We start from the raw sequence: 27,569 nt of genomic DNA, 5'->3' as shown, positions 1-27,569 counted from the left end.
CCTACCTACTTTAGTTAGAGGACTTAGGTATTTATTTTTTATTAGGGGATACGACTTTACCCTGTCAAAATTTGGCGTCGTTGCCGGGGAAACGGTTTTGTTTATATTTTCTGATTATTTTTTGTAATCTAGATTACCCCCTTTTGTCTCAGAGAACGTTAGTTCTTTGAGGCAATTCTCATATTTGTCTTTTAGTTCCTTGTTTATGCCCATGTGTTCCAGATCAGGCTACATCCCATTCGATCCTAAGATTGAGCGCTCTTTTAATAGGCAAAGGAAAATCTATAGACAAATTCTGGCGGGTTCCGAGGAGGACAACAGTCGAAGAGATCCTCCCTCTGATTCTAGCGACACAGATATTCCTTCAGATTCTGAATCAGAGACGACGGCCTAGAAGAAACTTAGTGACTACTCGCAGCCGAAGCTCACAGATTTCCCGCACCTTACTCCCACTCTGGCACTAGATGGAGTTCAATTTGAAATCAAGCCCCAATTTATCACTATGATAGAGAGGAAGCAATTCAGTGGAGCTAATGGTGAATATCTTAATCTTCACATCAGAGATTTCTGCCAGTATTGTAACACCATTAGACAAGCCGGGGTCACGCAAGACCAAACCAGGGAGATTCTTTTTCCTTTGTCATTATGTGGAAAATCTAAATTATGGTTTAATGGTTTGAATAGAAGTGCACTTGGTATTACTGACTGGGAAACTCTTGCTTTGAATTTCTATAATAAATACTATCCTTTAGAGAGAACAGCGGTGCTAAGGAGTGTTATTCAGAACTTCGCTCAAGAGGCCGACGAAACGCTATATGAGGCTTGGGAGAGGTTCAAGGATCTACAGAGAGAATGCCCCCACCACAACCTAGCACAATGGCAACTGATCCAAGCATTTTACAATGGACTTGGAAATTCTTCTAGGTCAGTGCTAGATTCCGCAGCCAGTGGGAGGTTCATGAATTTAAATGTGCACGATGCAGGACAGGTTATCGAAGACATGGCAATACACAATTCCCAATACGGGAATCCGAGAGGGTTTGAAAATAAAGGAAAACATAATGTCGATTCCGTATCCTTTTTGCAAGCTCAATTAACGTCTATTTGTCAAAAACTAGATAATCTTACTGTTGCTCCTAACTCTGTAGCTAATGTTTCTGTTGTTGCTAACAATGAAGCTTTTTGTGAAAATTGTGGAATTGTAGGGCATTGGGAGCAAGATTGTAGGAGCTCTATGGAACAAGTTAATGCCTTTCAAACCTATAGGCAGAATAACCCATATTCCAATTCCTACAATGCCGGTTATAGGACTCATCCATATCTTTCATACCGAAGCACCAATGTACAAAACCCTCCACCTCCAGAACAACCACAACAGTAAACCCCACCACAACAAAAATATTACCATCCTAATTCCGGCCAGAAAAGCCAAGCATCACCCTCATCATCTTCCGACCCTGCCATGACAAAAATTAGAGCAATGCTTGCTAATATGTAAAAGCATATGGAGAGTAGGGATGCGCAAATTCATTCCATTTTAGCCCATAATAAAATCATGGACAATCAAATTGCACAACTTTCATCTACCCTACAATCCCGTCAGTAGGGAGCTCTACCATCACAACCTATCCATCCTACAGATCATGCCAATGCAATCACTCTACGGAGTGGTTCACATTATGATGGACCTCCTATGCCAAAGGAAGATAGACCAGTTCCTGATCTAGATTCCTCTATACCAAACGCTAATCCTGCTAGCCCTGCAAGGCTACAAATAAATACTAACTCTACTATTGTTTCTGTGCAGGGTAAATAGCAGGATAAGGGAGGAGATGTGCAGAGCCCGATTATCAAGCTTCCATTCCCTAATAGACAACTGAAGAGTAAGTTTGATAAAAAATTCAGTAAGTTTTTAGAGGTTGTGAAAAACCTGCAGGTAACAGTTCCTTTCACTGACTTAATCACTCAAGTTCCTGCTTATGCTAAATTTATGAAAGTCATTCTGACTAGGAAAAGGGCCTTTAATGAATTAGAAACTGTAGCTTTCACAGAGTAGTGTAGATCTTTATTGCAAAACAAATCCCCTCCTAAATTAAAGGATCCCGGTAGTTTTTCTATCCCTTGTCTTATAGGGAATGTTTTTATTGATAAAGCTTTGTGTGATTTGGGTGCTAGTGTAAGTGTCATGCCATCGTTTGTCTGTGCTAAACTTAATATGGGAGAATTAAAGGTTACCAATATAACTTTGCAAATGGCAGATCGTTCGGTAAAATACCCTTTAGGTATTTTAGAGGACGTCCCTGTCAGAGTTGGTAAATTTTTTATTCCTGTTGATTTTGTATGGCAGAGGATACGCAAATACCCATTATATTAGGTAGGCCTTTTCTCCATACTGCAGGAGCAATTATTGATGTTAAAAATGGTAAACTAACCCTTTCTGTAGGTGACGAAAATGTTACTTTTAATTTAGGGAAAGTTTTGAAAGGGCCTATGCTAGAGGAGAATTGTTGTTGTATTGATGTAATTGATATAATGGATGATATTTGTGATGATAGCTTGCCATAGGTTCTTGCGAGGTATCCCCTAGAGGAAGTTCTCTACGGGAATTTATCTAGAGACAATGCAAGCGTTTGGGGTAATGAGGTACAAGATATTGAAAAGGCTCTTTCCTTAAAAGAGTTAAGCCCCAAGGAAACAATGAAGGTAGTAAATTTAGTTCAGGAATCAAAACCTGCGGAGGTCAAGAAACCTGAGCTAAAACCTCTCCCTTCTCATTTAAAATATATTTTTCTTGATGAACAGGAACTATACCCCGTGATCATCAGTACTGCACTTACTGATCTACAAACCTCCCAACTTCTAGGGGTTTCAAAACCCATAAGAAAGCTATTGGGTACAGTATTGATGATCTCAAGGGTATTGGCCCTGATTTTTGTATGCATAGGATACATCTAGAGGACAACTATAAGCCCTGCATTTAACCCTAACGAAGATTAAATCCCAACCTGCAGGAAGTAGTCAAGAAGGAGGTTATGAAATTACTTGATGCAGGTATTATCTATCCTATTTCTGACTCCAAATGGGTAAGTCCTATGCAGGTAGTGCCAAAAAAGGGTGGGATGACTGTGATAACCAATAAAAAAATGAATTAATTCCCACTAGAACTGTCACAGGGTGACGTATGTGCATTGAGTATCGTAGATTAAATATCGCCGCTAAAAAGGACCATTTCCCTCTTCCCTTTATAGATCAAATGCTTGAGAGGTTAGCTAATCATAAATTCTTTTGCTATTTGGATGGGTATTCGGGATTTTTCCAAATTTCGATTCACCCTGAAGATCAGGAAAAGACTACTTTTACATGCCCTTATGACACTTTTGCATATCGTAGAATGCCCTTTGGTTTATGTAATGCACCCTGTCACGTGCCGACTACTTTGCCCTAGTCACGCACCGTGCGCCACCCGCTTACAGTCCGTCGTAAGACGAGTCAGGCTTTCTCCTTGGCACTTACTCCTTGTGCCCACGTAGCACAACTCCTTGTGCTGCTAGTATAAGTTTGCTAGCCCGATCCCTTTGTGCTAACAAGTCCTCTTTGGTTGAACTAAGAACTCACCCTTAGTGCCTTAGTCCGAATTTACGACTAAGTGTCGTAGACAATTGAGCACCCAAGCTATCACCCTTGCTGGTATGCCCGATCACTCACTTGGCACCCTCGTGCCTTGGTTTTCCTCACACTCTCTAAGTGTTTGAAGGAAAGAGATTGAGTTGCAAGAGAACATAAGTGCTTAAGAAAGGCTTTTTGTATTGCTCTCAACTTATAGCTTTTAACTTGTTGATCTCTCAACTTAAATGTACAAATGAGCCTTGGAGCCTATTTATAGTGCTCCATCCTACTTACATGCTTCTCTAGAAAATTCCTAACCTCCTCAAATGGAGGGTTCTAGACTTACAACATCTAGAGTGTTCCCACCTCCTTAGGAACTACCTACATGGAGGTTTCTACATCCTTCCCTAGCTAGAATGTTCAAGACAACCCTAGAACATTCTAGAACGTACAACACTTATTATGCACATGGATAGAAGACCCTAGACACTTCTACTATGTACATGAAAACCCTTGAATATTCTAGAGACATTCCCTCTAGAATACTCCTTCAAAAGAACCTTGTAGATAGCTCCGGAACCTTCTAGAAGCATCTCGCGTTTTCCGGACTACCTGCTGCCAAAACTCGTATTTCGGGACCTTGTCTTGGGAAACTGACACCACCATCGTCTTCCTTGGCCCAAAATACTGTGGACCCCCGAATTTGGGCCCATTTGGACTTCATTTGGGTCTCCAAACGACCCATTATTGTGTTACTGTCAAGTGGGTGTTCACTAGGATTCTAAGCAAGGTGCAATATAAAGCTCTTTAGGGGGAAGTGCTTACCTGAGCACCAAGGCAAGCCCCCTAGCCCCGATTGTTGCCTTGCTGCCTAGTGACCCTCTTGACGCCCATCCTTGGTGTGGGAGATGACCCGTGACAACCCGCTACCTTTCAACATTGTATGATGAGTATTTTTTCTGATTTCATAGAGTCTATTATGGAAGTCTTTATGGATGATTTTAGCGTGTATGGTTCCTCATATTATTTATGTTTAATTAATCTCGCTAAAATTTTAAAACGATGTGAAGAGTGCAATTTAGTTCTAAATTGGGAAAAATGTCACTTTATGGTGACAGAGGGAGTAGTTCTAGGTCACATTGTATCTGATAAGGGCATACAAGTAGACAAAGCTAAGATTTCAGTGATTGAGCAATTACCTCCCCCAGTTAATGTTAAGGGAGTTAGAAGTTTCTTGGGTCATGCGGGGTTTTATCGCCGTTTTATCAAAGATTTTTCTAAAATTGCTAAACCACTGACTCGGCTTTTGCTCAAGGATGTTCCTTTTATTTTCACTAACGAGTGTCTTGAGGCTTCTACAGGATTAAGCAGGCTTTGATATCGGCACCCATCATATGTGCTCCCGATTGGAACCTTCCTTTCGAGATCATGTATGATGCAAGTGACTTTGCGCTAGGAGTCGTGCTCGGACAGACATTACTACAAAATTGGCCAAAGAGACCAGTTTAATTTAACTAAAGAGACTGCCTTAGAGGCGGTCTCTAGCGCAGTGGTCTCTTTGGCAAAGAGACTGCTTGTTAGAGGCGGTCTCTAGAATGTTAAAGTTGAGACTGCCTATTAAAGATAAGCGGTCTCAATTTTGAGAAAGTTGAGACTGCTTTTATAAGAAAAGCGGTCTCTCTTTTCAGAAAACTAAGACCGCCTATCTTAATTAGGTAGTCTACTTTAAGAAAATTGAGACCGCTTTTTCAGCTTAACCGGTCTCTATAGTCTCATTTTAAATAAAAAAATAAACGTATTTAATTTGATTTTTTAAATTAAAATTAAAATTACAATATGTGCTATATTAAAAAAAAATAATAAATAAATAAAAATTGGTGTAAAATTGAAAGTATCAAAGTACAAAAAAAAACTTGAAATTCCACAATAAATAATGTACTTCGTATACAAATGATTGTAATCTACAATACAAAAATAATTACATCAAAAAATGTAGCTGAAATACTCCTTCCTTGTGAAAACAGCATCTGTGAAAGCAAAAACCACATAATTAATAAATTATATATAATTAAGATTATTTAGAAAACCTAACTGAAAAATTGAACAAATATATAACTAGTGAGTAAAAAATTAACTCACTAAAGCATCAATTGTTTAACAAATCCATAAAAGGTTAACTGATATATAACGTTAGTAAAAGATTAACTCACTAAAGCACAAGATTTCTTGAATATTCTTTTTTTTTTTTTTAGATGGATTGAATTTTCTTTGAATATATAAAGAAGATGAAAATCAAAGACATAAAAGATGGAGACCCATATTGTTCAACAAATTCAGAAAATATGTTGATACTCCTTAGTTGAGAGTCAAAATTATTCCAGACGCAAGTAAAAAAAAATAAAAAAATTAAACCAAAATAACTTACCATTAAACGATGAACGCCCGCTAAACAAAAGCAAAATCAAACAATAGATCTACAATCAACGCGGATTCTTGCAGTGGAATTGCAATTGTTAGTGTCTGCGGCAAGGTGGAATTCCTCTATACAACCCAAAATTAGTAAATTTTTTAAAAATCTAAACAAAGAGATTCTTAATCAAGTGAACAAGGTTATGACAGATTTGATAGAGGTGAATGCGGGTCATTATATTCATTTGACTTGGTCGGATATAAATTGGGTGAGAAAAGAGATTAGGAGGAGGTAGATCATGGTGGTGGTGGTTGTTAATTCGTGTGTTGAAAAGTTGGAGAAAGAGGGGAGTGAGAGAAGGAGATGAAGCGGCGCCGCAGCGGGATGAAGACTGATGAGGTTCGTGAATTATTAGAGACTTAGGGTTTCATTTCCTTTTTATATATAAAAATTAGGGAAACCAATTAATTAAGTTTTGTCAGTTGTCACGAGTTTCTATTAAAAAAATTTTTACAAAAATAATGAGAGACCGGTTATATACTAACATAGGTCTCTCTTTTTTAAATTTAAAATAAAAAAATTCAAGAGAGACCTGTTATGTACTAACACAGGTCTCTCCTTTTTGAATTAAAAATTAAAAAATTACAAGAGAGACCTGTTATCTGTATTAAAAGGTCTTTGTTTAATATTTACTTCTTAAGACTATACCAAAGAGACCGGTTATTTGTAATATTGGGTCTCTTGAAACAAAGAGGCCGATTATCTACTTAAACGGTCTCTTATTTACGGTCTCTTTGAGCATTTTTGTAGTAGTGAGAGAAAGAACAAGGTTTTGCATGCTATTTATTATGCAAGAAAAACTTTGGATGAGGCCCAAGTCAACTATGCCACTACGGAGAAGGAGTTTCTTGCTGTTATATATGTTTTAGAAAAATTTAGATCATATCTTGTTGGTTCTAAAGTCATTGTTTTTACTTACCATGCAGTGTTAAAGTACTTGATAGCTAAGGTGGAATCAAAGCCAAGGCTACTCCGATGGGTTCTTTTGCTCCAAGACTTCAACATCGAAATCAAAGATAAAAAGGGAGCAGAGAACGTAGTGGCAGACCACTTGTCACGTAACAGGTATGATGAGGGTAAGGATTCTCTACCTATAGATGATTCTTTCCCTGATGACAACCTCTACGCAGTTGTAGAGCGATACCCATGGTATGCGGATTTTGCTAATTATTTAGTGGGCGGTACTCTACCTCTTGACTTGTCCTACCAACAAAAAAAGAAATTCCTTTCTGATGTTAAACATTATTTTTGAAATGATCCTTTTTTGTTTCGTGAGTGTGCAGATGGATTGTTTCGCAGGTGTGTTCCCGAATGGGAAGTCCACGGTGTGCTTAATAGTTGCCACACCTCACCATATGGAGGACATCATGGCCCCACTAAAACGGTGGCCAAGATTAATGAGTCAAGTTTTTATTGGCCTACGATGTTTAAAGATGCTAATATTTTTGTGCAGGCTTGTGACTCTTGCTAGAGGACGGGCAACATCTCGCGGAGGCATGAGATGCCCCAAACCGGAATTCTAGAAGCTGAAATTTTTGACGTTTGGGGTGTTGATTACATGGGACCGTTCCCTTCTTCAAAAGGGAACCGTTATATTCTTGTCGTCGTCGACTATGTATCTAAGTGGGTTGAGGCCATCGCCACTCCTACTAATGATGCCAAGGTGGTCCACAGACTTTTCAAGAAGACCATCTTTCAAAGATTTGGCGTACCTAGAGCAATAATAAGTGACGGAGGATCTCACTTTCATGAACGGAAGTTAGACACCCTCCTAAAAAAGTATGGTGTCTACCATAGGACATGGTTAGCCTACCACCCCCAAACTAGTGGCCAAGTTGAGGTTTCTAACCGTGAGATCAAGGCCATTCTAGAGAAGGTGGTGGCAAAGTCAAGGAAATATTGGAGCGACAAGTTGGATGACACCCTTTGGGCGTTCAGAACTGCATTCAAGACCCCTATAGGTACTACTCCGTATAGACTCGTTTACGATAAATCATGTCATCTCCCGGTCGAATTAGAATATAAGGAATATTGGGCTATTAAGGAGCTAAATCTATGCCTAACTAGCGGGAGAAAAGAGGCTACTTCAACTTAACCAACTCGATGAGTTTAGGTTGACGGCCTATGATAGTGCTCGAGTCTACAAAGAGAAGACGAAGAGGTGGCACAACAAGATGATCCTTCCGAGAGAATTCAAGGAGGGTGATAACGTGTTACTATTCAACTCTCGACTCAGACTTTTCCGAGGAAAGTTAAGGTCAAGGTGGTCGGGTCCTTTTATTGTAAAAAGGGCCAATAAATTCAGTTCTGTGGAGGTTTTCGATGAACATGGTAACGAGTTTAAGGTTAATGGCCAAAGACTCAAGCTATATCATGAGGGGGATACAATTGGTGCAGTTGAATTACTTCACCTAAGCGGTTCTGATTCACTCTGAGTTTTACCTGTGGTAAGAGGGTCGTGCGGGACCTAGATAAACCAGCGCTTTGCAGGAGGCAACCCGTATTTCTTACTTTCTAGACTAATTTTTTGTTTATTTTTATTATTACTTTTTCTTAGAGAGGTGAGGAGAGTGAATTTTACCTTTCATGAGTGTTTTGTACAGTTTTTAGATCACAAAGTACGGAGGTTTCAAGAGAAGAAAAAAAGAGGCGAAGGAAGAAAAGCTCTAGGCCTGGGTACGGGCCCGATCGGGCGCGCACCTAAGGTTATAATTGCAGAAAACTTCACCCGATCGGGCAACGACGCCCAATTGGGCGCGCAATATTGATTTTATCGGAGCTTAATTTCGCCCGGTCGGGCAAGGAGTCCCAATCGGGCGCGCAAATCAGGGAAGAAATCAAGGGAAATTTCGCCCGATCGGGCGGAATTTCGGAGAAATCGAGTGCCACAAAAATAAATATCGGGCGAGCAAAGGGCGATTCCCAAGTTCGAGTTCGCGCCCGATCGGGCGGAGGTCGCCCGATCAGGCGTGCACTTTACAATCTCCCTGAACTACCTTCGCCCGATCGGACGCGCCTATTTGTATCCGGGGTTTTAACCCCCCTTCTCCCTTTTTGTTTTCTTTTTCTTCCTTAGTTCTTCTTTCTCCTTCACACTTTCTCTCTCTAAAACGTCCATTTTCAAACCTTCAATTCCATCTTCAATCCAAGATCTCCTCAAATTCACCCATCAAAAACTCAAATTTCTTACATATTCTTAATCCTCACCACTTCCTCTACATTTTCCACCCATTTTCTCCCACTTTCTCTCATACTTCCTTTAAACCCTTAGAGAGAGAAAGCTCCAGATACCCAATTTTCCACATACAATGGCTTCAAAGCGTTCTAGGACACAAAGGGGTGAAAGTTCAAGGGCACAACAACCCACGGTCAACCCGGAGCTTCAAGTACCGGGATGGGAGGAGGTTGTTATCACCTCGGAGGAGCAACGGGCTAGGATGCTAAACCTCATTGATCGACAGGTAATCTCAACCCGCTTTGTTCATCATCCCACAGTAGCTAGATTAGGTCTAGATAAATATGTGGGAAAATTGTTTAAAGGTATAGGCATGAGTGGTTTCTTTCAAATGTGCCATGATACATATGACTATTTAACATTAGAATTTATCTCAAGTTTTAATGTTATTAAAATGAATGCATTAATCACTCATGTGCAATTCCGATTATTGAACAACGATGTGAGATTAACTCTTAAAGAATTTGGAAAGTTGTTTGGTATGAAATCGGATAAACCAATCGAACCCTCCCAAGACCACACTGCCATGGTCTACAAGAGACTAACTGGGGAGGGTTTGGCTAACCTCCAACAAGCCAAAGGGTCATGGATTCAACATCCCGTCCCAAAGTTTTGGCAAAGATTTGCCGGCCTCACTATTTTTTGGAGGCATGAACCGACAAATGTGAGGAGGGATGAATTGGAATTATTGGCATCCTATGTAATTCCTAACGCTGAAAAATTGAACATAACCCATAGGATAGCCAATCACTTCTAAAGGGCGGCCAACGCGGCCGAAATGGGTAGGTCTAGGGCACCTATTTATTTTGGGGGGTTAGTGACCCATATCGCCATAAAACACCTAGGTTGGAACCCGGATGGTCATAGGAAAGTTGTAGGCTCAAACCTCATGCACCTATCCTATTTAGGGAGCCTAAACTGGGTGCAACCCATGGGGGGTGACACTTGGTGGATAGTCCACCGACAATCGGGTAGGAGGGACCAAGCCTTCACCTTACCCAACCCCGCCTTAACCAAATTTGAGAAGGGGAAGCCTTCTTATACATCTGAGATTAACGGTCAAGGTGAGGTTCAACCACCTCACCCTTCACCACAACCCCACAAATCTCCCCAAGACCAATCTCCCCAACACCATTCACCACACTACCCACCACCTCCACCCTTCACCTATGGCGTACCCACTTCCTCGGTCGACTATAACTTCAACCCTAATGCCCCTTATGACTTTTTGGCTTTTAGGAGCCAATTGGACCGTATAGAGATGGGTCAAGGGAGAGTAGAGGCCATGATGCAAAACCTAGATTCTAGGTTAAGCGCCTTGGATGGTCGGGTAGGACACATAGAGAGGAACCTTGGAAGGGGTCTATACCCCATGTACGATGACTATGCACGCCGAGGGGCTATCCCCCCCAGGCATTAGTTCCCGAGTGGTTCCAATACCCCAAGGAGGGTATTCTCACCCCGGAGCATTTGGTACTTATGTGGACTACTCCTCAGTCCATGGATATGGGGGTGACGCTCCTTTTGGGGGTATGGGGGGGAATGTGAACCCTAACTACTATGCAGGTGGTTCGGGTTATGGTGGTGCTGGACCGAGCTAGGGTGGTGCCGGCTCGAGCTATGGAGGAGGATATGAGAGGATGAATGACGATGAGGAGTAGCTTCTCCTAGCTACCTTCCCAAGTCAATGAGGGAATTTCTTGATTTGGCTTGGGGGGAGATTTCTTGTATATATGGTAACTCCCTTTCTCTCTTCTCTATTTATTGCTATCCTAGTGTAGTTTTTATTGCTTTCCTTTATGAAAAAAATACAAAAAAATTAGAAAAACAAAAAAATTCAAAAATACCTTCCAATGAATTGTAAATCATGCTTCCCTGTGTCCCATACTTAGAAAATATTGTTTTGATTCTTGGTATATTATAATGAGCTTTGTGAATTTGTTGATCATGATTTGATGTTTAATTGTTTGAATTCCTAAACATGCGTCAATTTTGCCAACTATTTGTGAATATAGTGCTTGACTAGTTGATTTGGTTAGGAATGTGTGTTAGTTCCTGGTATGTCAATGAATTTGAGTATTGGTTTGCAACTATTAGTAATGTTTGTATGACTCATCATTATGCACATTGAGGAGGACGAAGGTATTTGTTCTCTTAGGAAGCATTCAGACGATATTAGATACATTTGTTCCCTTCTTGTTACCATGTTGTTGCTTTTGCCCTTTTATTGTTTATTTATCCACATTACGAGCCTATATGAGCCACATTGGTTACTAGTCCCAAGCTTGGCTTGGGGGAGCTATTAGTTGGTGAGGTGAGGGAGTTGTGGTGTGCACATTATTTGCACGATGTGGGAATAAAAGAAGAGTGATTGTTCTTTGATTTTATGATTGGAAAATATTGATATGTTGTGTTACAAAGTTGAAATTTCCAATATGAGGTAAAAAGGAAAAAAAGAGCAAAAGAAAAAAACTGTTTAATGTTTAAATGTTCTATTTGAAGGTTGTTCAAGAAAAAAAATTCAAAAGAAAAAAAAAAGAGTTCAAGTTTGAAAAAAAAAAGAAAAAGAATAAATGGTTCAAAGTTTTTTTTAATTCACTATATTCCATATTATCATATTTTGTGAGTGAATGTGTAAGTGTTGGGATTGTGTTGTATATATGATTGTTTGGTGAACTTTTGTGGAGTTGAGTTGTGATTGGAGATGTTTTGTTCATCACTTGTTGTGACCTTGGGTTTTATTAGGATATGACTCCCTTAAGCATGGCTTTACTCTCACATTTTCCCAAATTTATCCTACCCTTTCCCCTAACCTTACATTACAAGCTTTAAAGACCTTCCGACCTTTGTGCATAGAGTTGTATGAATGTGAACGTGTTGTTTATCAATGCAAGTTATGACTTGACATATTTCGAGTCGACTAGTAGGTTGAGCTTTCATTGTTTTAAACACACGAGAGTGTGAGATGGGAGGGCATTGTTCACAAATAAAGGGGTTGGTTCGAGAGCGATCGAGTACATCTTTTACTCGCCACATAAATGAGAGTTGAGTGTGTGAGCACTAGTCTTGAATTCTATATGCTTACGTGGTTTGCTTTACTTGACAATTGTTGGGGATGAATGATAATTAGATGTACGAGATTGATTGACATTGAATAATGTTCATTAGACTTATCTTGAATCGTTTGTGCTTTATTTTGTTTATTGGGATGAGGCATGTTTTATATGTTCATTAATGAGCTCTTTGCTTAGGGACAAGCAAAGGTTTGGCTTGGGGGTGTTTGATATGTCCAATTTATATAGTGTTTTACCCCCGTCCCGTGGTCATTAATAGTAGTGTTTTTGGCTCTTTAGGGCCACTTTTATTACTAATTTGTGTTTTCTAGTGTTTTCGTAGTTTAAGTTGAGTTTTACAGGAAATTGCACTTTTGGAGCATTTTCCCGGGTTTTTATGGATCAACTACGGAAGCTAGAAAGACACGACCACTCTTGAAGCCCAAGATCGGTGAGAGCCGATGATTAAGGGCTCGGTATGAGATACCGGGGCTATTGGATCGATTAATCAAGATCCGATGAGGAAATCCAGATTGGGACGAGAAATTGTGCCCAATCGAAATCCAAGCCTCGAAGAAGAAGACCGGGCCCGATCAGGCAAGCATACACCCGATCGGGCGGTTGCGCGTATAGGCACCTTCAAGGAAGAAGCGTGCCCAATCGGGTGAGCGTAAGCTCGATCGGGCGCGGCATACCAAAAGGGCGTTGTAAAAAAGGCGGGCCCGATCGGGCGGCCCTTCGCCCGATCGGGCGCGTGTTTTTCTTAGAGCTGATTAGATTAGTTTTAATTTTTGTTTTGAGGAATGTTGAAGTACGAATTATGTACGTAAATTCTAATTACCTTCTTCTTTAGACTTTCTCTCTCTACTTAGGATTTTTCTCTCTCTTAAATTCTCTCTCAACTTTTGTTCTTAATTACTTTCATTAATCTAGATTTCTTTTGGTAACAATTTCTTCTCTTTTAATTTCAGTTATTTTATTTACTTCTTCGGTTACGTTTTTCTTTGTTCATTTGATTAGTTTAGTTATTACGATGCTTGAGTAGTTTTATTTCTAGGGTTTATGGGGATCTAATAAATAATATGAAGGGGTAATTTTGTGATTGTTGATTATCAATGCTTGGTTAATTTCCTATTGATTGTTTTTATGCTATGCAATTAGGTTTGGCCAGGTTTAAATGTATGAGTTTAGCAATATTAATTCGAGATTCGACAGATGAGAATTAATGTTTAGACTTAGTTTCAATAGGGGGACTAATTTATAAATGGTTAAGTCGAGATTCGACAGATGAGATTTAATACCGGTAGTTTAACTCTGTGATTATAATACGTTGCGAAAGCCCTTTATAATCTAATTAATTAATGCTTGATGATTACTTATTATTATTTGCCCTGGAATATTGTTTATCAGTGAACCTATGCCCTAGGTCTTTTAATAATTAATTTCTCCCTATTTTATTTCTTCCGACCTTATTCTTCGTAGTATAGAATTTATTCCCAAAAATATTGGTTATTTAGATAATTTAGATTATAATAATTAATTAGGAGTAGAAAGACTTGTTTCCCTGTGGAGTTCGACCCTACTTCCCTACCTACTTTAGTTAGAGGACTTAGGTATTTACTTTTGATTAGGGGATACGAATTTACCCTATAAGCCACCACCCACCCCCCCTAGGGATGATGGTGCCGGCCCTAGTGGCAACTAGTTCCCCCTTGGTATGCATGTCCCCCCCTTTTTGGTCCCTCCCTTGTCTTTTCAATCGCATGTGAAGCATCGAGGACGATGCTCTTATTTAGTATGGGGGGGGTGTTTGAATCAAAAGGGAGTAGTTTTAAGTCAGTGTGGGCGAAGGAATCAAGGACTCGTGGGAAGGTTTGAAAAGCTTTTGTTGGGTAATTTTGTTGTTAAGCATCGGGTTGTCTAGCTTCTTTATGGGTCTAGCTTTTTGTTATGTGGTATTGCTTTTGATGATGATCATGATGATGAGATGATGATGTTCTTAATGATGGTTTTGGTAGTTAGTTTTGTCCATGGGCCAAGTTTGTAGCTTTTTGTTTTTCCTTCTTCCCCGTTCTACTAACTCTTTTTCTTTGTCTAGTGCTTTCTTTTGTTTTCTTTTTTCTCTCTTTTGTAGCTTTGAAGACCGATGGAAGCAACTTTTGAAGCTTTGGAGCCTTGGTAAATGGTTTGGTTGCTTTATCTTTCTTTAAGAGACATTTGAGTGAGATCTTTCCTTTCCCCTCTTTCCTTTTTCTTTGAGTGCTTAGTTTAGGTTTAGCTTAGAAAGAGTCGAATGGTTCGAGATTGATTGATTTTGGTTCTAAGGAACCTGGGATCGTTGATGTTGTTATCAACGATCACTTGTGTGACGATTGGGACTTATTTGATTTACATGCCTCGATTATGAACCTTTTCAATTTCTTCCTCTTTCTTGTGTGTTTTTCTTGTTCCCTTTTGTGTAACAAACATGACTATGACAAGTTGAAATATTTTTGATGTGGATTTTCTCATTCATTTGGATTTGAGGATTTGTGTGCCTTTTTTATGACATGTCTTCGAATGCTTACCTTCCTAGTTGATGAGGGTTTACACGGTTTGAGAGTGCTTAGGGTCGAAAATGGCTTGTGGGAGTTGAAGAGCGTGGAAGTAAAGCATAATCACGAGATTGATCCGACAAATTCTGAGCTTGTTAAGGAGTACCGCATGAGGCAAATGACCTCCAAAGTGAAGAAGACGTTGACGAATTTGTACGAGCAAGGTGTACCAATTTCTCAAATACACGGTTTCATGGCGACCGAACGAAAGGGTAACATGGCTCTAACAGTAAAAGATTTACAACATGAGGTGTACAAGGCTAGGCGGTTGAAGATGGTTGGAGGGGACTCGGTGGCAATGATGGAGTACTTTGACAAAATGCAAACCGGGAACCAAAATTTTTTCCATGCTCAACGTTTGGATGAAGAAGGGAGGCTTAAGGATGTGTTGTGGGTGGATGCAAGAAGTAGGGTAGCTTATGAGGACTTTGGTGATGCGGTTTTCTTCGATGCAACATACCTAACGAATGAGTATGAGCTCCTGTTTGCGAACTTTGTTGGTGTGAACCACCATGGGCAATCGTTGTTGTTGGGATGTGCTCTTGTTTCACATGAAGACTGCGATACATTTGCGTGGATATTTCGACAGTGGTTAGCTTGCATGAACAACCGAGCTCCTAAAGCCATATTGACCGACCAAACGGCAGGTATGCGGAGGCCCCTTGTTGAAGTCATGCCAAACACGGTGCATCGTTGGTGCATATGGCATATCATGAGCAAGATCCCTGAGAAACTTGGCAAGTGTGCAGGGTATGTTGTGAAATTCCTCCTCCTGGCTTTACTATGTTCAAGGTCTTGATATTAGTTTTAAAGGCGTAATAATCTGATTCCCATATTAAAGACAAGCTAACTTGTTGTTGTTGTTCTGCTGTTATCATTTCTGTCTAGTTACCAAGAGTTCGTCAACCCCCTCAAAGAGCTGGTATATGAGAGCTTTGACCCCGGGGAGTTCCAAACCCGATGGGTAGAGTTTATTGCTGAGTATAAGTTGGAGGACAATGAAGGGCTACAGAGCCTACACAAAGAGAGTCATATGTGGGTGCCTGCGTACGTGAAGGAGTTTTTTTGGGCCGTTATGAAGACCACACAAAGGGTGGAGAGCATCAATCGATTTTTTGACGGCTATGTGAACCGCAAAACAAAACTCCATGAGTTTCCTCAAAAGTATTGCATGGCCTTGGATCAACGCGTTTGAGATGAACTGAGTGCAGATGCGCGTTGCTCGAAGTACCTTAGGAGGTTGGTTAGTGGATTCAAAGTCGAAAAAATATTCCAAAAGTTATACACGGACAACAAGTTTCAAGAAGTTCAAAAGGAGTGTACGAGAATGATGTATTGCAATGTCCGAGGAGAGAAGGTTTTGTCTGAAAAGCTTATTCAGTATTCGGTGGTCGATCGTGTATGGATAGTACCTCCCGGTGCGAGTGAGGATGTCATTACAAACAGGCGAAGATCCTACAATGTTACTTTCTGTCCAATGACAAAGGAGGTGCAGTGTGACTGTAGGAAGTTTGAGACAAGTGGCATACTTGGCAAACACTGTATTAGGATTTTGGATGAAAACTTGGTTGAAGATCTACCAGAGAAGTACGCTGTAGACTGTTGGAGGAAGGACATACCCCGGAAGCACACTAGGGTGAAGGTGGCCTACCATGATCCGGGGGACACGGTCAATGTGAAGAGATTCAACAAAATGATGCAAAAACTCGAGCCTTTATGTGAAACCGCTGCCATGGTGGACGATCAAACGGTCCATATGGTAATTGAAACACTATCGAAGCTTCAATTAGCTGTTAATGAGCGTAGGGACAAGAAGAGTAAGGAAAATGTTCCTATAGTTAGTACATTGACATCAACCCCTGAAGGCAGAACGTTTTCCTCAGTTAGGAATCCTGCTGCCGATGCTACTGCCGTAGACTCCTGTCCAGCTGCTATGGACCTTGTTATCAAAGACCTTATAATTAAGAAAAGGAAAATGGGCAGGCCTAAGGGTTCAAGGCACAAAACGTTAGCTGAAACTGGCTATAAGAAAACCAACAAGAATAAGAAGCCTAGCTCGGTAAGATTTATGCTATCTTCAATATTTAAAGGGTCTGACTGTTTATCCTGTTATTATTTTCTGAATGCTGTTATATCATACATACAGGAGCATGCAGGAAGTGGTGTTGAGGAAGATGTTGGAAATGGTGGTGAGGAGGAGGAAGCAGCAACAAATGGTGTTGAGGAGGATGCAGGTGTTGAGGAGGAGGAAATGGTGTTGCAGGATCTGGTGTTTAGGAGGAGGATGCAGGAAAAGGCAGGAATGGCAGAACCCGGTAAGACAAAGGGGAAGACAACAAATACAGGAAATGGTGATCGTGGTGAGGAGGATGCAGCAGCAAATGGTGTCGAGGAGGATGCAGCAGCAAATGGTGTTGGGCTGGATGCAGGTGTTGAGGAGGAGGAAATGGTGTTGCAGGATCTGGTGTTTAGGAGGAAGATGCAGGAAAAGGCTGTAATGGCAGAACCCGATATGTCAAAGGGGAAGACAACAAAGGGGAAGGGGAAGGCAAATACGTCTTCTCGAAAGCTACTTGTAAGTTTCAATACTAAATTTATGTCATTCTACCTCAGTGATTATTTATATGACATTAAACACATCGCACCTGTCACAGGTGAAGCAGAAACGTCTTGATGAACTAATGGCCATTTCGTGACCATTTGAGTTATGAAGGAACAGATTACGGGAGCATATTTTTTCCAACAGTTTGTTGTTATGTTACGGGAGCATATGAAGAACCGTTTATTGCTTGAGCATATGAAGAAACAGATTACGGGATATATTGTTTGTTTGAGCATATGAAGAAGCAGATTACGGGAAAATATTCCTTTCAACAGTTTGTAACACTGTTAAGCATTTGAAACATGTAATAAAAATCATCACATGTGTCTTTCAGATCATATATAAGGCGACAAATATATATACAGACAAAGGTTCAAGGGATTGAGCTCGTTATCAAGATGGGAGTAAATTGATTCACTTTTTAAAACACGAGACTTTAAATGCTTTGAGTATCTCTCATTTTCATGTTTTTAAAAACAAAAGCAAAATAAGCATAACATAGTACACCTCAAAATTCAGGATATCGAGTGTAGACAACACAAACTGATCAAGTTCAAACAGCACAAACTGTAGTCCTACAAAGACACATACACCGAGTCTGTTAATACACGTTAATGTACATAATACGATCATCATTGGAGGAATGGAATGTAAATGACAATATTACAATTGTTTGTTAGTCAACAAACACCAACACATCACAGTTTTAGCGATGTTTTCCTAGGGCCTGGAATCGTATCTCCCAGAAAGTCTTTCATTTCGTTCACTTCACACTGCATGTCGTCTAAGAACATATTTGCCCGAGCAATAGGAATCTTCCCCTGTAAATGTAAGAATAGAACAAACACTTTAGCCAACCATTCCAGAGATCTTCACACAAAAAACAGATATAAAAACCACTCACCACACTGAACCTCGTGGTGAATCTTCTTGCAAAGAACTTAATACACGCCAGCATAAGAACACCGTAGTATGAGCTGCATATTGGAGGACAACAATCAATACGAAAGCTGAAGATACGTTCTCCTGACCTTAAAGGTAGGCTGATAGTTATTGACACAGTAAGCAAACAAGGAAACATAGGTTCTTACTTATCCTTTGGCTCTAAGATGTCAACAGTGCATCTGCTCCAAGAATGTAGTTGACCAACCTTCCATGCTGGGTCACAAAGTCGGAAAAGGACGTCGATGCCACTAAGCTGTAGTTTGACAAACACATTACACATTACCAAATGGTCCCAATAAATACCATGGTTGTTTAGAATGAAAGTCAGTAGTTGTAGTACCAGAAGATCGATCTCTTTGGCATGTGTGGCGAACGGGTGAGAGTACATGAAATCTATCATCCACAACTGTTGAGCCTTCATGTGTAATGATGCTAAGCACCACCAGTGCGACTCGTCAGGGGAATCCTGAGGAACTTCGAGGACTGGGACAAACACCTGGTTAATTGACAATGTCAATGCCGTAAGCACAATTTAGCGCATATGCATGAAAAACACATGTAAACCTATGTATTGAACTATGTGAGTAAGTTGCTGACCGCTCGAATATCCGACGGGTTAAAGCTCAGGAGAAATTTGGCATACTTGTTACAAATATGTTCTTCATTTCCTTCATTCAACAACAGTCGATTCTACGATCCAGACAATAAAAACAACAAGCATGACCATCATCAAATGTGCACGTAAAATGACACCCGGAAGGTGAAATGAACCCCGAACCACTTACCAAAAAGCTTGGGTCAAGCAAAATACGCTTGCTCCTGTTCCAGAAGTCTTTGGTGGCCCATTTCTTGGTGTATAGCACACTGGACATTCTAACGTAATTAGTGGAAACCCGTGATTTATTGTGCACCACTTCATAGCAATCCCTCTGGTTGGCTTCCATGTTATCACACTTTATCATCACCATACCAGGGCTATGCGATGAACCATCATCATAACACCAAGTATACACATAAACATATTAGAATTTACAATTAAAACAAAAACTTTGCAAAAGGCATGCACAATAAAAAGACTTTTCACACTCAATTACACTTTTCTGAATTGCCTAAGTGGATCCTTCAGTTCCTTCCACCGCTTTACAAACTGCAGCAGACGTGTCTCCACCGCTGTATGGCGACGGGTGTTTGACACATTGGTGAACATGGCTGACAAGGCTGCCTCGGTAGGTTTCACCACCCTCTTCTCAGCAGACTTATCTTCCTCATCAGATGAAGATGACTTTTCCAAACTGCACTGAGGATCAACCAAGACAGTTGTTCCCCTCGTCCCAAGCAAGCCCACAACTATCTCAAGTCCAAGCTCCACGGTCCCATCTTCCACTTCAGGATCAGAACATGTAACACCCCAATAATTCTCTCTTTAAAACCTGTATTAACCTGTAATAACCTGTAGTAACCTGTAATCACCTGTAAATACTTTTAATAACCTGTGAGAGAATTACTGGCGTGCTACCGCCACGTGTTTAAACGTTAAGGCTAGTTTTAGAAATCAGCAGCGGAAAACTAACTTAGTTTTAAAATGAATATAAGTTTCAAAACTAAAAGTCAAAACTCAATTTAGTCTTACAAGTTGGAACCATAACGTCCCTTATTCAAAATCCAGTAAAATAGGAAGTAAATGGAATTAGAACCAAAATAAAATTCAATCTATGACATAAAATAAGCTAAGTGATCAACCAACGCTCCACTCAAATCATCACCCTGATGCAAGTCAGTTTATGCAATAACCTGTGATTAATCTGCTCCCTAATTTTACAAGTGTAAGAATTGGATCATTACAGGGTCATTGAAGGCGAGGCCATGACCAAGAGAAACACACAAAAGCACACAATCAGCAATGCTGAGTACATACAAGCTACGAAATATAGTAAAGAGTCTTAGCATGATACTATCAAGCATTCCATACACTCACAATATAATCATTGACTCGAACACATGACTCAAATGTTACTTATTACTAAGTTTTCTCTAGATAGAATTGATCACTTCATTAATTTTATTGGATTAAGCAATAGACCAAGTTGTTCCCCTGTGCTCCATTCCGGAACATTAAATAAGAAAACCCTATGCCTCCTTTTGGAAGACATTAATAAACATCCAATGGTAGACGGGCGCGACTCCGTGGCCATAGCTAGTATGAGATCTCATCTAACTCATTATAATTTTAAAAGAATTTAAAACAAGAGACTCGTAGATCAGACGACCTCTGAAAAGTACACGGCTAATACCCCGTGTACCCTAACCCTTGTTTGTCAATACTCTAGATGTGCACAAATCCAGAGTTTTATTGCTCATCCATCTTGCACTTTATATAATTTACCAGTTTAAACTTGGTGATGACTCAAATGCAAAACAATACAACCAATCATACCTCCATCATTCCAACAATTCAAAATTCCAATTCAATTCTTGATTTATTAGTGACAAACAATATTTAGTATTGAATCCTTTAACTACCTCGGTGTATAAACACCTTAACTGCATAAGGCACCTCAAATCTTGACCTCGTCTTATAAGACTTTAATTCTCCTTTTACTCATTCCATTTCAATAAACATGAACGAGTATTAAAATAATTCATTCCACATATTCACGTACCTTTGCCTTTAAGCTCATCTTGCATGTTAAGCATAAATAATACTTACAAGATAAATTAATACGCAATTCTCATACATGAAACAAAGCCGATCACCACATTAATCACCAGTCAAACTTACTACCATACAATTCCAACCAATCTACAAGTTTCCTAACATGATTCTAAGGTTTTCCAAGTCCTTAAACATTCTTCTAAAGTCAAGGTTTTCGTATACTTGTACGTACCTTGTGTACACAAATTGATTGACCACTTTTAGGCTAAAAGTCACCTTCTACGAAGTCCTCTCCTAAACAAAACAACAATGGCTCAATTAATACCCAAGCAATATATTTTACAGCAATACCAAACTACTTTAAAATCCTTTAAATTATTGAAATAATGCTCTTAAATTATGGTCAATAAGCAAGGTTAGTAATTTAGTAATTCAACTATAAGTTTATATGTTTAAATCACAAAAATATGGCTTATAGTAAAAATTTTAGCAACTTTAAAGTGGTGTTATAAATCTGAAAAATTCGTTTTAAGCATGTAAAAGAATCTCACAAACATTTTTACTTGAAACAATCATTACATAGTGCGTTAGTATGTTGAGAACTTGAAAATCCATCATAAAACCATGATTCAAAGCTATTTAAAGTTAGGGTTAACTGAAATTTAGTTTATAATCAAGATAATTGAATTTAAACATAATTTTACACATACTACAATTAGATAATTTAATCTTCCCACTTTAAACCCAAAAAAAATCAGCTTTCTAGCAAATCTGAAAATTATTTATACCCATCAAAATTAAAGTTAAGATCATGTTTAAACACAAAGTAGCTAATTATATCAATCATTCACGTTTTATGCCCAAAAATATGAAAAATTACTTTCAAACCCTAAACATACATAATTCAAATCTGAAATTCCATTTTTAATTTAAATATTTGAATTTAAACATAATTTGCACATATTATAATTAGATAATTCAATCTTCACGTTCTAAACCCACAAATCATGAAAAATCAACATTTAAAACCCCCAAATCGCATAAATTAAATCTGAAATTTAATTCCATAATTCAAATAAAGTATAATTCTTAAATTTATAATTTTTCATAACTCATAAACATACTTAAACTACAATAATTATTAAACATTGAAAAATTCATTTAAAGATTGAAACTTTAAAGGAGATTAAACAAGAAAGAGAGAAAGCTAAAAGAGAAGGGGAAGAAAACCGGCTCGGCGGCGGCCGTGGCAGCAGCGAAAGTCGCCGGTGGTGGAGGCAGCATCGACGGTTCCAAGCGGCAGTAGCAACGAAGGCAGCAGCAGCGAGGGTTCTTGGTTTTTTTTTTTTATTTTTTTTTTGTGTCTGAGTATCGTGAGTGAAAGGGGGAGGTAAGGGGAAGCAGTAGAAGTTTATAGGAGGGTTTTGGGGAAGAAGTTTTCATAATTAAGAATAAGGGTATGGGCTCTTTTCCTTTTTTTTTTTGTTTTTTTGTTAGAATGGTACTCATGGCCCAAAGTAAGTAACTCGTTTTTATTTTGTGAAATCTTTCCAAAATATTTTTATATAAATATAAAATTATTAAAAATATTTGTATACATAAAATATGTAATTATTATTTACTAAGAAAAATATGGGGGATTACAGAACAACAACCATTTAACTCTGAGAGAACACCCTCATCAGCCCCAACCACGTTGGATTCATCCCCAACCACCTTGGCCACACCCCCAGCCCCTGCCAATAGTATCATGTTAGGGCTAAATATATGATTTTTATTGCTTAGTGACATGCTAGGGTTCGTTATTAATCTTTTTAGTATCATGCCTAGGATCTTCCTATTATTATTATGCTTTAACATGATTATGATTATTGTGATTATTATAATTGTTATAATTATTATTATGATGATTATTTATTATGTTGCTTGATTATATTTATTTTTATTACTTGATCACACCTTTTATGCATGTTTAAAGGGAATTGGTATTTGTAATCACGCTTATATAAGATAATTAATAATCTTGTTTTGAGTTAATATGATTATAATTCAAGTGATCGTCAATAATAGTTTTTTTGTGCATTAATACTCAACCGACATAGATAAACAGGTTTATGGTTAATCCTATTGATTGCATGTTAATCAGAAAGCGCACATGAATACGAGTAGAATAAAGTAGAGGCCTATTATTAGGGCAAGTTCAATCTCTTTTAGGTTGGATTTGTACCTTCATCCCCAAACTACCAGTCTTGATTCCAGACCTATTGGAGTTGACGATCTCCTGGATCGTTAAGGGGTGTAACCTTCACCTCGTGAACGGTTTACAAGTTCCTAAAACTTTTTAGCGACTCTTTTGCTCTATCTTTTTTCCCTTTGGACGCTACCGTACTTTAGTGTATGATCACAGTGGGGTTCAGCCTATGGATTAATGCTTGAAATATTCCCTACATTTTTTTGGCGACTCCACTAGGGATAATTTCTATTTTAATTCCTGAAATTTATTTCGGCAATGATTTAGAATGAGTGGGTGAGACTCTAAAAGTTCTAAGTATTTCATGTGCGTAATTTTGATTAACATTATTGTCATATGCATAAGAAAAGATCTCATTGGAAAGACCATCTGTAATGAGTTAAAACATAGGATTTTACACGTAGGAAATTTGAGGAATATCTTTCACAACTAGGACCGAAATAACACTGCCCGAAACTGGAAAATTTTATCGACCACAGAAAGCTACTGAGGCATGTAGGAATTAGCGTCAGCAAACAAAAGATTAGCGCCAGAAGTTTGACTGTAGCGCTAGACGACATCTCTGTCGCCAGGCGCTACAGCCAAAAGCTGGCGCCAATCTCTGTTTGCTGGCGCCAAATTCTTCCAATACCGAGCCAGAAATATGCGTTCTAATTTCGACCAGTTTTTAGCATTGTTTGCTTGATCCTACTTCCTGATTGAGTTTTTTCTCACTTTTCTGAAACCCATATGTGTTCTACATATGGACATAACCCCCTAGGAATTCATGCTTCATCTACCTGATTGAACGCTCTGAGCAACAAAGGGTACATCCGAGATTGTTGAATTCACCAAACCATGGAAGCGAGTTTTTTCTAAAAAAAAAAAAAAAAAAAAAAAAAACTTGCGGTGTCCCATCCACTCACGCCAACCCTTTACGGTTAGGCTTCCGCGCGGTGCATCCGGACAATTAACCATGGACCCTTTATTGACTAACCCATATCCTGAACTTTAGAGAACTGGAGCCATGGTTAGGTTGCAAACTCATTGCATCATATCGTGCCTATTTGACTAATTGTGCAATATTTGTTGTGCATATGATATATGTTTTTCTTAACCGTTTGTTTGACTTGTGTTAAGATTAAATAAGTTAATGACTAAAAAGAACTTTTCCTAATTAATTAATTAATTAATTTGAGTAAATAAAGTCTAGTATTTTAATAAGAATTGACCTAGTACGACTTTAGGCATACCCCTGTTGATTAATAACACCGAAAACAGTCTCAGATCGAAGCTCCAGCAATGGCGCCGAAGTCTGAACTGTAGCGCCATTCTGTGGAGTGTGGCGCCTGGCGACAACTCAGTCGTCTGGTGCTACACTTCAAAGAGAGGCGCCAGTCCTGTCGTTTTGACGACAGTTCGGATTATTGATCGAGTCATCACTTTGTGTCTAATTAATCAGTTTACTAATTAATTCGATTAAATATTACTGTCAATAATACCTTTGTAAGTCATTATTTGAGTCTAGGCACCAAGTCCCATGGTCTTACACAAGAGTCCAAACATGTCACTTACACTCAACGCACACACCAATACACATACTTTGACCATGCCTAAGAGAGTCTTTTATGCGCGTTTTATCCGTCTTTTTTTAGGGGGGTAAGTCGGATATTAATCCTCCAATATAAATACCATACTTGGTTCCTAAAAATATATACATTATTTTTGCGAAAATATGCACCTATTTTTTAGTTTTTCCTTTTTAAAACCGTAAAGTCAAGGTCGATTTGAGTCAAGTAATTAAAACACAAAATGGTTTAAATTACAGCACGTGGTCAAGAAAGGAAGGGCGGTTAATCAATGATAATCTTTTCGTACAAGTCCAACTTTTCGACAAACCCATTTCTCGTAAGAGGAAATCTAGGAAAGTAATGGCAACACAAGAAGAAGTCAATGAGCTCAGGAACCAACTGGTTACCGTGACTGAAGCACTAAAGCTCCTAACTCTTAAGATCGATGATCCAGTGAAACAACAACAGATGGACCTCATGCAAGAGAGTCTAAGTAATCTATCTAGCGACTAAATATTTCAAGGGATTAGTTCACAAGGGGTCTCGGTGGACAAAGATCTTCTTCCGCAGAATTTCAATGCCAACGACATCCCGAAAGTCAAAGCAACCGATAACCCCTATTTTCATTTAAGAGCCTTCGAGACAATAATGAGTATTAAGGGTATCGACAAGAAGGTGTTCCCCTCTCTGTTCTAACTATCTCTCGAGAACGTTTGCCAGCAATGGTTCTTTTCTCTCGAGAAAGAAAAAACCTCCACCTGGGAGTCCAGAGCAAAACAATTTCGTTGATAGATACAAATGTAACATTCAAGTTGAGACCGACCATAGGGAGCTTGAAATCCTCAAGAGGAAGGAGAACGAAGGTTTCAACTCCTTCTTTAACAAATGGACAGAAACCTCAGCTAAGATGATTGAGGTGCCGAGTGAAAAAGAGTCTGTAATGTTATTCATCAAAAACCTTCAAGAAAAATACTCCAAGCATCTCAAGTATCAAAATAATCTCCATACCTTCAAGGCCGTCTACGACATTGGAATCAACATTGAAGACGACTTGGCTAAGTTGAAAGCTGCCAACAATAACTCTAACAGTGGCTTGAAAGGAAAGAAGAACGACAATCCTTCTTCTTCCAAAACCACCCACTCAAATAATGTTAGCACTTTTAACCTAAGTGATGTCCTGGCTATGAATAATCAAGGACAAAAGAAACCATTTAGGAGGAACTTTACTCCTATTGGCATGAGTTATGACACCGCATTTGACCGGCTAAATGCAAAAGGTATTATAACTCCTATTGGACCATTTGGGGACCCACCAGTCGAAAAGAGGTCGGCTAACTGGAACCCCAATGTACATTGCAAGTATCACCAGGGTAGGGGCCATCTTACCGAGAACTGTTGGAAGCTTAAAGAAGTTATCCAAGACTTAATCGACAACAACAAGCTGCCATTTCCCCCTGCCAGTAAGAAGCCAAGTATTGATAATGCGCCTCTCGCTCATTCCTTGGCTATCTCTGATGAGGTAAACGAGGTTGACCCCTAGTCTCTCATCAAACCTGTTAAAAGAAATCCATGCCATCGAAGAAGAGGAGGAGATCGTTTTCGACGCCATGGATAATCTTCCGGAATCAGCAAGTAAAGAAGACATACAATCTCTTACACTGTCTATGATCGAAGGATTGCACTTGTTATGTGAAACTCTTAAGGCTATAAAGGAACTTCAGGAGAAATATGACGAGGTTCCACTCCCGAAAAGTGGACCTAAGAGAGAGTTCACACCCATGGGAACGACTTATGAGGCGACACGTTTTCCTTTACAAGTCACTGAAAAACCCAAGAAGAGTAATAGACTCTACACTCCAATTGGGATCCCATATATACAAATGTTCAAAATGCTCTCTGAGAGTGGCGAGATCAAACCTCTCGAACCGAGACCATTCGAATCATTGAAAAGGACAGAGAGATATTACTGTCAGTATCATCAATCAGGAGGTCACACTATCGAAAATTGTTTTAAATTCAAGGATTTAATTCAGAAAATGATTGACGAAAATAAACTAGTCCAAGTTCCACAAGAAGAAGATGCAAGTATTAATGGAGTTTGGGATAGCGACGAAGAAGACGTCTACTTGAAAGACATGGTAGGACCTCCACCTTCAGTGTCATACGCCATGGATGACTTTTGGGTTGAAGAAGATTCATCAATAGACGTCCTCACAAGATCCGGGAGAATGCAACCTCCCGCTTCAACACAACCCATGCCAACCACACAGCAAGTTCCCATACCTATCATTGAAGATAATGATATCGTCAAACAGTTCAAGAAGACAAAGGTTGAAATGAACGTATGGAAACTTCTAGCGACATCTCGAGAACATAGGTTGGCTGTAATGAATGCCTTGGACAAAATAGGGATAGATTCCTACACCACTCCTGAGGGGTTAGCTAACTTCCTCACGAGTGAGATACCTAGTCCCATCAATTTGATCACCTTTTCTGACAAGGATTTACCCCTAAAAGGTGAAAAACACTATAAGGCATTAAACGTCACAGTAGTTTGCAAGAGAATGAATGTCCCTATGACTCTTGTAGACAATGGATCAGCCATTAACG

General features: G+C 39.2%; 1 protein-coding gene and 1 long non-coding RNA gene across 2 annotated transcripts; one reads left to right on the top strand and one right to left on the bottom strand.

The window, feature by feature from the left end:
• Positions 1–5,506: 5,506 nt before the first annotated feature.
• LOC110686792 lies at positions 5,507–6,448 on the bottom strand. The gene is made up of 2 exons (XR_002504303.1): positions 6,032–6,448; positions 5,507–5,633 (listed from the first exon to the last, which is right to left on the bottom strand). It is a non-coding gene; the product is annotated as an uncharacterized LOC110686792 (long non-coding RNA).
• Positions 6,449–9,384: 2,936 nt separating this feature from the next.
• On the top strand, positions 9,385–16,153 carry LOC110686811 (protein FAR-RED IMPAIRED RESPONSE 1-like). Its single transcript, XM_021863399.1, has 3 exons — positions 9,385–9,616; positions 14,940–15,708; positions 15,847–16,153. The coding sequence occupies exons 1-3, from the start codon at positions 9,385–9,387 to the stop codon at positions 16,151–16,153; spliced, it is 1,308 nt and encodes a 435-aa protein (XP_021719091.1).
• Positions 16,154–27,569: the final 11,416 nt, after the last annotated feature.

Source organism: Chenopodium quinoa, unplaced genomic scaffold (assembly GCF_001683475.1).
Source record: "Chenopodium quinoa cultivar QQ74 unplaced genomic scaffold, ASM168347v1, whole genome shotgun sequence".
In the NCBI taxonomy this organism is placed as follows: domain Eukaryota; kingdom Viridiplantae; phylum Streptophyta; class Magnoliopsida; order Caryophyllales; family Amaranthaceae; genus Chenopodium; species Chenopodium quinoa.
Note: the sequence above shows the minus strand (reverse complement) of the source record. Positions and strands in the feature narration are given on the sequence as shown.

Bases quoted from the DNA above. Each gene is read 5' to 3' on its own strand.
- LOC110686811 (XM_021863399.1), top strand. From the start codon at position 9,385: ATGGCTTCAAAGCGTTCTAGGACACAAAGGGGTGAAAGTTCAAGGGCA. The intron at 9,617-14,939 runs GTATAGGCATGA...TTACCTTCCTAG, and splicing joins TGTGGGAAAATTGTTTAAAG to TTGATGAGGGTTTACACGGT. The intron at 15,709-15,846 runs GTATGTTGTGAA...ATTTCTGTCTAG, and splicing joins AAACTTGGCAAGTGTGCAGG to TTACCAAGAGTTCGTCAACC.